Here is a 14,670-nt window from a genome sequence, read left to right as displayed (position 1 = left end):
GGTGTTTTACCTGTCTGCTGTCGTTCTCTCGACACCCTTGAAGTTTGATGAGGGAGCCGGCTGTTCTGTCCACCACAGTCAGACACAAGTCCATGTGTTTGACCGACTTATCCTTAGTCAGGGCCCACTCCTTTACAAAAATGTATATATATAAAAGCATTAGTATAAATACACTTATGTATGCCCACATGCTGGGGCTAGGGATGTTTTGAGCAAGCAATGATCTAAGTCTTTTTATTTGGAGCATTGGCCAATATCATGTTCAGATCTGATGTTTTATACTTAGAACATAACGCACAGTACTTATACTTAACAGCTGAAAACTTCAAATGGAAGCATTAATTTTTCATTTTTCATTCTATTTTTTAAAGAACAAAGAATGCAAACCGTTTTTAAAAAGTTCTCAAGTCCACTTCCTTACTTACAACAACTAGCAAAGACAGTAACAGTGGCATTAGAAGATCGTCCTTACAAAAAAAATACAGAGTAAGTCCTTATAAAATACTGGTCCAACAAAGGCTGTCTTAATCACATTAGTTGATCCAGTCCGTCTTAGATGATATGTAAGACCAGCTCTTTAGATAAACTCATAAAAAGGAACTATTGCTCTTTTATGGTTCCTACTGCACTTAATGAACAAACTGCAACATTTTAATAGTGGTGGGGTTCAGCTTCTTAATTTCTAGTGTCTGTGTTACTGATTTTAACCAACACCCACAAAAATAATTTTGTGTGTGCATCAAGACGTGCCCCCCTAAAGCATGTTGCCTAAGGAGACGTATTTAAAAAAAGAGCGTCAGTTCTTTTCAAGCTACATATGAGACCATACAATTTGGTTGTAAGAATGTACTCCACATGTGGCTAGTTTGTCATTGCAAACTGATGGAGGTAAACCAGATATGTGAAGTCAATGGTGATGCAATGTAAAACCAGTTTTCCCAGTACTACACCTGCCATTCTATTTCAGAAAGGAACTATTTGAGAAACTGCACAAACACACTGGTACAAGCTTATGCACATACATGTACTGTACAGCTTTGACATTTAAAGTGATCCAAGATACTTGCACTTCCTTCAAGAACAATGTTAAAATCCTCATACAGATATTCTTTATGAACGAGGCTTCAGTACGCACGTTAAGTTTGTAGTTGGACTAGATCACATACATTAACTGTAAAACATATTTATGTAAATATTTACTTTTTACTTACTGCAGGTTAGGGATGATGCTTGGCTTTGAGTCTCACACATTTAACTGTTTGCCCTGGTCATGTAACTAGTTTATGAAAAAATAGGGATTGTGGTTAACTGTTAGGGCAACACTTGTCAGTGGGGCTGTAGTGTTCATTGCACTCACTAGTTTTATCATTTAATGACTAGAATTGGATGACTTACCAATAAAAATATAAAGCAATTAAATCCAGCAATCCTCAATTCTTCTCTAGCAGCAAAGCAACAGTACACATAAAAATAGCTGCCGATTTGACTATCTTGGTATGTTGATTTGAATGGGGATGTCCGTTCTAATCTCATTCTATGGTCTCACCTGACCTCTGTTAAAAAAACATGCTTTCTATTTTTTGTAATTGCTGTCTGACTAAGACAAAACATATGCAACATTCTTTAAATCCTGTAATATATTCCCTTAGCTTTCACCACCACTAGTGCCACCACCTGCCACCAAGGTGTCTTTAGAGCAAAATGATTTTACAAGCTGACCTGCGTGTGTCCTTGTAATAACGCTACCTGGTTTCCCCCAGCATTGTGGCATTCATAGACCCCCACCACCCCGTCAGCAAAATGACCCAGGGTGTCCAGACAGTTTCCTCCCTGCTGCAAGGCTCCAAACGCTATGTCCTGGTGGTCCGGGACTCTGAACACACACAAACACTCTATTAACTCTATCATGCTTATACTATATACATAAAGATATCAAGGCTTTATTATGTAATTGTATACAAAATTAAAGTAACACAAGAGGACAGAAGTTATGTGAGCTCAGTAGAGAGAACAATGGTTTTGTACCATTTTTCTTCTGACAAATAGGGCAATATAACCTTACTACATCTGAAATTATTCAAATCGGTTACAGTCATACATTATTAATCTCATTCATGTGACTGACAAATTGCAAACCTGCCAAAATGTAATAATGTGCCTGAGTAATAATTGCTATTGTTAGTCATTATTGTCACCACAGTTTTAGGATTAAACATTAGATATCAGCACACAGGAGATCACAGTATCATGCTGATACTGTGGTATCTTACAAACCAAGTCCTCATAATACTGTCATTTAGTCTCATTACAATAATACTACAATACTACACATAGGGTCATACCATGTACCGTCCGTATCATATTGCTCAAAATTTCTCTTACCGCAGTTCAGGGTAGACATTCTCCAGGTACCATTTGAATGGCTTACAACCTAATCTCTTCTTCATCTCCAAACGACTCTGGATACTGACAGATGGATGGAGAGAGAGAGAGAGAGACAGAGCGAGAGAGAGAGAGAGAGAGAGAGAGAGAAAGATTAAATTATATTGCCTTGCACGGCAGCTGAATTCTCCCAACATCACAAGATCATGCGAGGATCGCAGGGTCAAAAAATCCATCTTGTCAGGCTCTAAACTAATGCGTTTGTGTGTAAACTAAATGCTAACTGCACCAATCAGCGTCCGATGGACAACACATGGCGTGGCTGGCCATAATTTATAGCCATTCAGTGAGGATTGAACATGGAGGCCACGGGCACCGTTGCATCCTTTGGGAAAATAACTTAGGCTGGCACTGGAGGGAAATGCCAGGAGTGTTCCTACATGGTCACAAAATAAGCTTTTTTTTTTTTTATCTTTGTCTAGCTGCACTGTATGGATGGGAGTACTTTTTGTTGTGTGGCCTATTCTGAAAATAGAGGAAAAGGGTAAACAGAGTAGCAGTCATACATAAAGTGAAATAAAGTAGAAAACACAAAAGATAATACAAATAGGCTCCTGCATGGCATGGCTTAAATATCTATCCCTTTTCATGGATCCTCGCTTCTTTTTATCAATGCATTGTGTGTCCATCATAGTTTTTTGCTTTGGCATATGCTGTCATAGCCTAACACTAATCTATTCTGCATGTCAAATAATGTGGCAGTCTTTTGACTTTTTGCGCTCTTTTAAGCCACATTAACTGCATCATGTCACTTCAATGAAAGGGGTCACTGACTTCTTATACAGCTGACATACTGCTAATTGGCAACCCAATTAATATGCCAATTCCTGTGGCTGCCTTTAGAATTTTTAGATGAAGCAACATTATGCTGTCTGGCTTCTGTGGGTCTCATACTTCATGGTACTTACTTTCCGTAGGGGACATTTCTCGCTGAGGGGACAGCAGCATAGTAGAAGTTTTTGTACTCATCCATCCACACCTCTGCTGCTCTCCTCGTGTTCCTGAGAGAGAGGTGAGAGATGAAAAATGAGGGAAGGGTGACGGACAAGGAGAAAATGGGGAGAGGTGTGATTGAAGACAGGCACAAGGTGATATGAAACCGAGAGAAAGTGAGAAAAATAAAAAGGTTGGAGAAGAAAATGAGAGCCAGAGAGATAGAAGAAGATGGAAGAACAGGGACAGAGAGACAGATTTAGGATAACAGGTATGTGTCAGAGTGCGTCAATGTTGAGAAGATCATATTTCTCCTGCATTAGCTTCTCTGCATTGGCTTCCGGTAAAATCCAGGATTGCATTTAAAATCCTTCTCCTGACCTACAAAGCTCTAAATGGTCAAGCACCATCTTATCTTAAAGAGCTCTTAGTGCCCACTAGAGCACTACGCTCCCAGAATTTAGAGTTACTTGTGGTTCCTAGAGTCTCTAAAAGTAGAATGGGGGCCATTTTTCTGCATTGTGTGTGTAAATGTTCGACTGTTGGACACTCCAATGGCGCAGCATCGGTGGCAACTCAAGGTTCAGTGTCTTGCCCAAGGGCACAATGACATGGGACTGCAGGGCCAGGGATCAAACTACCAACCTTTTGATAACCACTGAGCCTGTGAGCCTGTGTGTGTGTGTGTGTGTGTGTGTGTGTGTGTGTGATGATGTAACAACACAGGACTACCATTAAGGCAAGTGAAAACTTGTATGCAAATTTGCTGCAGCTGCACTGATTAATACCTGGGTTCTGTCTTATGAAGTAGGATTACTGAGTTAGCATAACCAGAATAGCCCCTCACGTCCATGTTCCACATTTGGTGAAAGGACATCCACTGAGCACGGTGAACCCACTTTGGGTTTTACTCAGCACAGTTATCGAGCTAACTTTATTATAGCGGAAACAATTAGTTGCTTGATCAATTGATTGGCAGTAAAATCAATCAGCAGCCATTTGGATAATTGCTTCAGTCGCAAAGAGGAAGTTCCCTGAGGTTTCTCAGGTTTCTCTCATCCTGTGCTCAAATCTTAAAATTCATTACATTTATTGTAGTGTTCCTTTATGTTGCCATACATTACATATTGTGTGGAAATATGGGGAAACACGTACAAAGCAATTATTAACCCTATTTTTACCTATTAACCCTATTTTTTTACCCTATTTTTTTACCTACTAACCCTATTTTTTACCTATTAACCCTATTTTTTTATATTACCAAAAAAGAGCAATAAGACTTATTAACAGAGCAGAATAGGATGAATCAACAAACTGATTATTTATAAACTCACACAGACTTAAATGGGGAGACTTGCTGGAGTCCAAAATAATGTATGAAGTCAAAAACAGGATGGTTTCAGACTGTATCCAGAAGCACTTTTGGATTAGAGAGAGCAAGTATGAACTAAGAGGAATGTGCATGTTTACAAAGATTTAGATAAAGATTCGAAAAAATTTAAAAACAACGGCAAAAGGAGTAAACTTGTGGTAACTTTTAGATGAGAATATACAAATGTGAAACATGCTACTAAGGTTTATGAATGCAAATGTATTCTAGTTTGTTTCATATCTTCTGCACGTAATATGTATGTTAATATGTATATAATATACAAAAATTTACAATAAATAAATGTATTAAGATTGATAAGATTCTGAGGGACCTAAGAACAAAATAGATTGTAAATGTAGGTGTAATAAGCAAATGCTTCAACCTACACCTTTTCGTTCACTATTGATTAGAAACGGACCATTTATGTTATGTATGTGACGTGTAGCTATGTGATCCAAATAAACTAAACTAAATTGAACAGTCGAACAAAAAAAGCTCTCTGAAGAGGTCACCTTAGGCTTTAGTAAATTGTGACTGGCATTTTCTTACAGTTTCTTACAAAAAAGTAATTCCCAGATCAATCAATGTAGAAAATGGTTGTTAGTTGCAGCTCAAAACTTTATTAAAAGTGCGTCATGAGATAGGCCCAAGCAGACTGTCATAAAACATCTAAAGAAGCTGTGATCGCAAAGACTGATAGAAGGTCTTATGATGGGTCAAATATAGCCACGTTTTACAGTGTATAGAAATTGTTAATTATTACACACAAGCTGGCAAAGAAACTCCAAGGGAACTTCATGCTGGTCCCAGAACAATTATAAAGCCATCCAAGCAGACAAACAGGCATTAGCTTGTCATAGCTCCCCAGGGTCAATAGCAGCTGACACAGGGAGGGTGTCTGGGGCTTTATAAGGGCAAGACCATGATGAACTGAAGCAGCCTCAAAGCTCAAATGAAGCTGTTCTGCATGGCGTGTTTCCATTGTTAAGGCTCATACACGTAAAAAAACAGCTCCCATCAATTAACAAATTATATTTTGAAATGTTGGAAAGGGTTATCCAACTACTTGTGAGACTGTAGAAATTTAGTCAACAGGATGTGTCTAAGCTGAAATGGCAGGGTCAAATCCATAGCCAGTATGTTACAATAAGCTCTGAAACGGTTTGATCGAATGTTGAAAGTCATACATATCCAATGAAGTCTTCACTTTTTGCTTTCATCCAGCTTAGGGTCCATTCACAATTTATCAGAATTACCCCAGTTAATAAGTATTATTAAGTTGTCAGTGCTCTTTACATGTGCGCCGTTGGATTCAAGTGACCATTGTAGACACCAATTTAAGATAGAGATGAGGCCAAAGATACTCCACCTTATTGGACTATTACTCTCTTCATGTCTTGTTATTTCCCACAGTTCTCTGTACGTCAGAGGGAGGACCAAAGCAACCGCAGACACTTAAATTCCCTGTTATCTGTTTCTTGAAGTTCTCAATAAGGACCATGAGGGTTCATCTGGCTCATTTCCATGGGTTGTTACTTGTAGATGGAGACTGTTTCAAAGTAGAGATCCATATCTTTCCATGTATCATGTCTCCTATTACTGCTGTTTGCTCAATATGTTTTCACAATTATCAGAGCTCTAAGGGGAAGCACATGCAGAAACTGATCTTCTATATTTAAAAAGAGCATTCTTTCTCAATCTGTAGCCAATTTTCCCTGTGATTACTTTTTTAATTGAGTTTTAATTGTTGCTGCTTGGTTTTAATCATCTAACACTGGTTTAATTCTCAAAGCTATAATAAAACTCAATAATGTATGTTCCAGTTTTCACAACAGTCTAAAAAATGTTGTAGGGGAAGAAAGAAATTGCCCCAAATCAAAAAATAATACCAAAGAATATAATCATAGCATATGCCAAACAAAAGATGCACAATATATCAGCACACTAATATTAGATATGAAATTAAATTAGAGGTCAGGTGTGGTTATGGTTGTTCTAATAATTTGGTTCAGCTTAAGCATTTAGAAAAGGTTCATTTGATCTTCCTCAGCAGAGTTTTCCCACTTGGCATGTTTCAAATATTTACTTTAAAGAAATAGAATTTGGGGAAATTGTCCTAATTGTCTCAATTTGAGGGAGGAGATGAGGATCGGACGGGAAACCCTGCGCTTACACACCATTAATAATAATACCTGACATACAAGGGAAGCACAAGAGATCCATTACAGACTAAATAAATAGCAGCAACGCGACACGTGTAAATGTGTGTGTGTTACCTTGCAAACACAGTCCCACTGCCCCCAGGGAAGGTGTATGGATGTTGCTTTCTAAAGACGTGGCCAACTCTGCTACAGGGGATGATCTCCAGACTGCCACCACATTGCCACACTCGAAACGAGATCTCTGAAACACACACACACACACACACACACACACACACACACACACACACACACACTGAACAAACTCTTTCAATAAATATCACAGTGGATTACTATATATGCACCTCATTAATGTTTTCAGTGTGTTAATATTGCCAGGTCCCCTCTCCAACATTGTCTCTATTTGAGTGTTGTGCAAACGAGCACACAATAAATCAGTATCTGAATTCAAGTCAACTCAATATCCGTATTTATAGACAAAAGCAACAGGGAGACACAGCTGTTATTATCTCATTGTGCTGTTTCCAAATGGTTTCTGTTGTGTACACAATGGTTATTTTTATTCATACCGATTATAATCATTATCACATTGACACTGTAATTTTCTGAAGATCAACTGTAGTCTGGAAGACTCTTTTACCCAGCTATGACGACCAAACCACTGAAGGATTTCCTTCTCTTCTATCATGTTCTTGGCACAGAAACCCAAGATGAGCTCATGGGTTGATCACTGCTTAAGACAAATTATTGGTGCTACTTTAGTACCAAATCTCAGTTGACAGTGGAGATTATATAAGAGAGCAGAAATCTGTTGTTTTTAAAGCCAAAAGCATTCATGATGGACAAAAATTACACAAGTGCCTCTTTAAGACCCAAAACAATAGTCTGACATTTTGGGAAATAGGTTTACAGTGTATTTGCTTTCTTGTTGAGATATAGATGAGAAGATTGACAACCATATAAAGCTACAGCCAGCAGTCAGTTAGCTTAGCTTAGCATAAAGACTGGAAACAGAGGATAGCTTCTAAGCTAACTGGATGCAGCTTCGTATTAGAAAAAATAGGCAAGATGTCTGGTATCAATCTTCTCATCTAACTCTTGCAAGAAAGCTAATAACTGCAACCAAAAATATCAAACTATTTCTTTAGTGCCTCTGGCAAACCACTGACAGGTCTGTCACTTGGATGATAATCAGAGAATGAGTTGGTTGGGGGGGGGGGCAACAAATTACAGCAGCCAAGCGTATTGATGGTAAATGCTGACAGTAGTTTTCGTTTTTATTTTCTCTACCTGCCTCTTTACTTTCCCCTCTTAATCACACTCTGTTTTTTCTTCTTTCACTCACCTAGATTTTGTATTCCTCTGACATCAATTACTGTGTCATACTTTCATGTCCTACCTACCATTACCCGTCTACTGTGACTCTACTGATTTCATGCTCCACTGTGACTGTACTGAATTTGCATTTGCACTTTAGCAGCACTTACCAAGGTTTTCACCTCCCCATACATCCATCATCATGTCATACTTTCCCAGAAGCTCAAAGTAATCCTTATCCATGACAAATAGACCTCCTGCTATCATTGGAGTCCTGCATGGGCAGAGAGGGAGAGAGGGGACAGGTGGATAGAGTGAAGACAAGAGCATGATGAGTTAGTAGTCAGTAGAAACTGGAAAACAAAAATTTGGCAGTTTTGTATAGTCACGTGTGTCTGTCTTACTTTATGGGAGCGATGGGGTTGCCTTGTCTGCCTCGTCTCTGCTCTAGAGTCATGTAGTCCCATTTAAAAACCAAATTCCAGTCAAAACCTGCGTACACACACACACACACACACACACACACACACACACACACACACACACACACACACACACACACACACACACACACACACACACACACACACACACACACACACACACACACACACACACACACACACACACACACACACACACACACACACACCCACACCCACACCCACACCCACACCCACACTATTAGTTGGGATTAAGTAGCAGTCTTAATTGGATTCGGCAGGTTCAGATGAGATGACTTGATACATCTGCAGTTGCCTGATTTCACATGTCTGTATGTGTCAGCACAGAGTGCAACCCCTAAACCTGAAAAATTTAAATAGTTGTGTCCCAATTTTACACTATATACTAATACCAGAAAGCATAGGACAGGATGTACAAGTCATTTTATCAGTAAGAATGTCCCACATACTTTAAAATCTAGTTTGAATCAGTAAGCAGTGTGGAAGACACTGTTTCTTTCCAGGAAGCCGTCAAACTAAACATGTTGGGTGTATACTTCTGTTTTTCCTAAGTGAAAACTGTTTATGAAGTAGAGTGCAGGATACCAAAACAATAATAGGTATTCATGCTGCTAGTACTGAACCACACAGGACATTGTGTGTGTGTGTGTGTGCGTGTGTGTGTGTGTGTTCATGTACCTCTCTACTTGTGTACTGTACCTCCTTTCAGATCAGCTGAGGCTCCTACGTACTGAAAGTTGTCCATGTTGATGACATCAATGATAGGAGAAACTACTCTGCTCTTGTCCTGAGAAGGAAGGACAGAGACAGAGACTAACAAATAACAGGAAATTTGAAAGATGTTATGTCTAGAATAGAAGTAAATACTTTCCTCAACACCAATGATTCATATGTTTGGTTTACCCTCTAAACTGTGTTTGTGAAATAGAACTGAAAGTAAAGCAGTTCTGTCTTTTCAACACTAAATCACTACCATTGAGACACATCACAGTAGTTTAGAGAAAGGATTGATCCAGTGGCCAGAATGACAATACCTGAAACAATCCTCCAGGATTATTTATTTTGGGTTGAAGCCTTTTGATATGACACATGAGGTTTCATCCACAACGATTGCATTTTTCCTTCTTTCTGTTTTGCGTGATTCATCATTTAGAAGTGCAACAAAAGTAAAGAAAAGTCAGTTACTTTGAAAGCAAAATGTTTAACAATTGGCTGCAGGCGTTTATTAACTAGGGACTGACAAAACACCACGTTTAGGAGAATCAAATACAAAATTAGACTATTTTCCGTCTTATTGGGTAAATACATAAAGAACACAATTTGTCACTTCAACAAAAACTTGACTTCTTTCTTACAGAGGAGAAGGGTCCCCTATACAAGTAGAGGTCCACTGCATCTTCCCCTTCTCCGGTATATAAAGAACACAGTTCCTCACTTCAGCCTGAGATTACATTTAATCTAAAAGTTTCTTAGCAAGTCATTACTAAAAGACTTCACTTCAAATATCCACACACTTTTAATCTATAATGGATCTCATGTTTATTCTGTTTAATTCATTATTGTGATTTTTTGATGGATTAATATGCCATTAAAAGAACAATCCACTCATCATCCCTTTTATTACTGCCACTAGGTGACTTTAAGATTTTAAGATGCATACTTGTTGAGGATTGTCATGTATGGTGTGTGTTGTCTCATATATGCCAGTGCCAAAGACCAATTTCCATTTTATGCAACTCTAATGGACAATAATGTATTCTGAATCTGAAAAGGAGTGTTTTTATACTAAAAGAGTCCATTCCTGTGTTATTTGAGTCATGTGCACCTTGTTTTCACATGAATGTTGACAAAAACACTGACTACCAGCTCTAGGGGTGCTGCTTTTTTTAGCTGACCTCTATGTAAAAAAAGGAAAAGGAAAGGAAAAAGATTATTACCCTACAAATACGGACAACATTATCACCGTTGTGATCCAGTTACAATGGAACTATACAAATAAAAAGTGCACAAACTGCTGATGAGAGTGAGCAACAAAGAAAAAAAATGAATAGTAATAATTTGATGCTTCATATTAAAATATAAACAGGTAAGGGCTGTTACAATGTATTTTGCCTTTTCATTCATAAGACACCTGACAAGCAGTGTTTAGAGAAAAAGGGAGGTCAAACTAGAGTGACTTCACCAAATGGCGAGCTGCTCTACAGGGTGTGTGCTGACTGACAGACGTATCAGTGTTTCTCTTAAACATCACAACACAAACATTTTCTTCTTTTACTATATTTGTGTGTGTGTGTGTGTGTGTGTGTGTGCGCGCGCATGTGCGTACCTCAGCCACTCTCTCCAGTAGCGGCTCTAGCCAGTGGTCATTACACTCGCAGTGAGAGTCCAAGAATGTAAGGACCGGTGCCGTGGCGGCGTCTGCACCACGGACCCTCGAACGCATCAGTCCTGAGGAAAACATCAGTTAAAAAATAAAATTGGATTCATGGAACAGCAGTGAGATGTTTTGTTTGAATGATATAAAACTTTCTTCTTCCCTTCTTCTAACTACCTTCTCTGCGATCATTTCTCAGCACGCGCACTTTTTCAATCTTCCCTAGCAGCGCTCCGTCCTCCGCTGAAAAACAAATAAACCATTGATTTACACACTGATCTTACTAGGTTTGTTTTTTTACAATTTGTTTGTGTGCATTACTCACCATTATCACTGTAGTCATCAACCAGAATGATCTCTTTGACCAATTGAGATGGACTTTTCTTCAGGACGCTAAACAGATAACGTAAGGAAATTTATAGGAACGTATTAAAAAATGCTCACAAATCAAAATAAGAACTTTTTTAAGTGGACAGCACACACCATTCACCTACCTAACCACAGTCCGCAGCAGAGCAGAGCGAGCTTCATTGTGGAAAGTGATGACGATGCTGGAGGCCGGCAGGTCTGACTTCCATTGTTTATGTCTGCAACTACACACACAAGAAACCATCACAATTAGGAATATACAGACAGAAAAATACACAAAAGCATAAATGCCTAAATGTGTAGTACAAATGCACACATGCACAAACACTCCTACGCAGAGCTGAACGTGTGAGCAAAGCTGCGAGCTAGATCTGCTCCCTAAACAGATTCTGGACACATGAACACAATAAATAAGATTCAGTACACACTGAGGGAAGCACACATGGCTTTTCTCCCTGTACCACATCTGTCAGCGTTTCAGTCAATATGCGGCTGCACCAATCTGGAATTGACATCCTCCTGTACATTTCTGGTGCTGATGTGTTATATAGTTGTAGAATAAACATACAAGGTATTTGATCTTGTGTTGAAAGCACTGATGAAGTGGCCCTGGCCTGAAAACCCAACTAGACTGTTTTAGCTGGGGAAACCTACACAATCAGTGCTGCTGCATGCTGCACAAATGATAAATCACTGCCTGACCAATAGGAGACACATCCCTGCTCTTTTAGTAGGCTAATGGCTCTAGCTGTCTAAGTAAGGTCCATATATCTGTGAGGCCAAACTACTGCCTTTATAAAAAATAGTCTTTGAACCACACATTGTGCATCTACACAGATACTGCAGGAATAAAAACACTGAGTGATTACAATGATATACTGTAGTAGGAGCACGTGTTGGCAGCACATTTACTTCTTTGTGTGGATTTACACCTAAACATTTACACCTTACAAATCACTGGGTCTTATATATGACATGTTCCCCGCCATTTGTGGGTATGTTTAAAAATGTTGACAAAGAAAAAAAAAATTCAGGAAACTTGGTGAAACATGGGCCAAGGAAGAATCTATCAATTTTGGATCACAGGGCACAATTGTTTTTTTTACTTCTGTTAACATTGCCAGATCTGACATTTATACTGCATTCATGTGGTGTCGTAATAATCCGAAAAATATGATTTCCTGACAAGGGGTTGGGGGGGGGGAAATTGACACAGCATAGTACCTCAATATTTTCAGTGGTAATACTGTATCAATACACCGGCGCAAAGTATCAATCTTTTATTATATAGAGTATGTGTAGGTCAGTTCGTCTGCTTGACCATCACACTTTGCAGCAATAAAATTGAAGTGATATGAACAAACAGAGAAATTTATCTTTTTAGATCAGATGTTGACGATTTCCTTTTTGTAGACGTCATTTGAAAATGGGGAAAAATTGGAAGTTGGAAAAAACGTTATAAATTGCCATATATTGCAGAATATTGTTATATGTTTAAAATCGCTAAAATTGTATCATGGCATAAGTATCGTGATGATATCGTATCGGGACGATGTATCGTTCCTGACTGGGAAGATTTAGTGAAGGTCTACGCTTTCTGAGTGCCCTTCTAGTTTTATTTAATTTAGGAATCATATTTTAAACTCCATATTCATTCTGTTAAGGGCTTTAAGATTCCAGGTAAAATGTATGTATTTTTTCCTATGTGTGCCTATAGAAGACTCCTATGACAGGCTTGCAGCACTCCAAATTCCGATAATACCTAAAAAGGAAATTCTGTGTACAAAAAAACTGGTGAACACCACAAATTCTCTTAAATGTCCCAAATGTGCCACTTCAGAACAAATCAGTTAGTACGAGAGGTTCTTGCATGAAGCCCTTTGTGCATGTTAAACAGACTCCAAAAACAAGTTCAGCATCACATAAAAAAATGTTGCAATGTGCTAGAAACTCAGGTTTGACAGGTTCAATGTGTTTTGGAGCACCCTAATTAGTTAGACAGGTGAGTCAACCGGTAACACAGAATGCATTTTACTTCAACATATTTCTGCTATAGTAAAGAAAACAGTGCAGGGTGACAAAAAAACTGATAAGAGCAGGAGCTGTGGCATGGGACAGAACTAATAATTTGTTTAGTTAAAAACCTGGATTCTGCCAATGTACTGTATACTAAAAACTAAATAAAAAACTAAAATGTTGGCCATGACCACTATATAGCGATTAATAATTCAGGAGAACATATGGCAGATATATTAATAAAACATAATAGTATTCCAATAAAAAGATCCAATAGATATTGTGCCATGGTTGTGTCTCCATGTGACCATGTCCATTTAGCAATTAGAACAGTTGATAGCTAAAGTCAGAGGTTTGCATAATGAATGGAGCAGGCAGTGAACAATACTTGTCTGATAGACAACAATAGAGGGAGTTTCCAGAGGGAGTTTAAATAGGTGGGCAGAAAAGGACAGCATGTACACACAGTCAATAGGGGTGGTGATGGCGCAGTGGATATGAAACATGCCTTTGATGTTGGCGATCCGGGTTCAAGTCCCACTGCGATACATCAACCAAACTGAGCAAGACTTGACCCCTAGTTGCTCCAAAGGCATGCAACCTCTGACATATATAGCAATTGTAAGCTGCTTTTTGTATAGAATAACATGTATGCCACCAATCGCTGCAATTATACAGTTAAGAGGGATAGACAGTCTGTGTTATAGTAGAGATACATACTGGTCGTGTCTCGTATCAGGCACGGCTCTGTCCATACGGAGCTTGTCACTCTCCACCTGGTTGAACTTGTTCCTGGCATATGGATCTTGACCCGGTCGGACCACCGTGGCTCCAACGTACAGATCCTGGTCAAAATCCTGCCAGCGCACCTTACCTGGACAAACAGAACCATATTAAGCACATGGCCAAAAGTGCTCATTTAATGCTCATTTTCAGGTTCATAACTGTATTTAGAGGTTAACAAATAACAAAATAGGTTTACATAGTTTGATTTTCTGAAAACGTTTTTTGCACTACAGATTGCTGCAGCTTCTCTTTTCACCCTATGTGTTGAGCTCTCTGTTTTAGCTACAGAGTGAGGCATCTCACTTTTATTCCATCTTTGTTGGGAGTTGCACATGCGCAGCAGCATAGTAAGCACTGCTAGCTAGTCAGAAGCAGAGTAAGAGGGCGTGCCACGCTAGCAACTAGGCGAGCATTAAAACGTGTGTTACAAAGTGA

The 14,670-nt window shown here is 38.9% G+C and overlaps 1 protein-coding gene across 1 annotated transcript in view; it reads right to left on the bottom strand.

The window, feature by feature from the left end:
• galnt2 (UDP-N-acetyl-alpha-D-galactosamine:polypeptide N-acetylgalactosaminyltransferase 2) overlaps positions 1-14,670 on the bottom strand; it is a 53,918-nt gene that overhangs the window by 4,831 nt on the left and 34,417 nt on the right. The window contains exons 4-16 of the mRNA XM_034868818.1: positions 14,170-14,323; positions 11,559-11,657; positions 11,390-11,457; positions 11,242-11,307; positions 11,017-11,138; positions 9,390-9,477; positions 8,631-8,718; positions 8,397-8,500; positions 7,024-7,150; positions 3,351-3,443; positions 2,383-2,466; positions 1,747-1,873; positions 11-130 (exon numbers count right to left, since the gene is read on the bottom strand). Of these exons, the coding sequence (XP_034724709.1) occupies positions 11-130; positions 1,747-1,873; positions 2,383-2,466; positions 3,351-3,443; positions 7,024-7,150; positions 8,397-8,500; positions 8,631-8,718; positions 9,390-9,477; positions 11,017-11,138; positions 11,242-11,307; positions 11,390-11,457; positions 11,559-11,657; positions 14,170-14,323 (1,340 nt within the window). The remainder of the gene's footprint in view (positions 1-10; positions 131-1,746; positions 1,874-2,382; positions 2,467-3,350; positions 3,444-7,023; positions 7,151-8,396; positions 8,501-8,630; positions 8,719-9,389; positions 9,478-11,016; positions 11,139-11,241; positions 11,308-11,389; positions 11,458-11,558; positions 11,658-14,169; positions 14,324-14,670) is intronic.

The sequence above is a fragment of the Etheostoma cragini genome, chromosome 1 (genome assembly GCF_013103735.1).
Source record: "Etheostoma cragini isolate CJK2018 chromosome 1, CSU_Ecrag_1.0, whole genome shotgun sequence".
Taxonomy (NCBI): domain Eukaryota; kingdom Metazoa; phylum Chordata; class Actinopteri; order Perciformes; family Percidae; genus Etheostoma; species Etheostoma cragini.
Note: the sequence above shows the minus strand (reverse complement) of the source record. Positions and strands in the feature narration are given on the sequence as shown.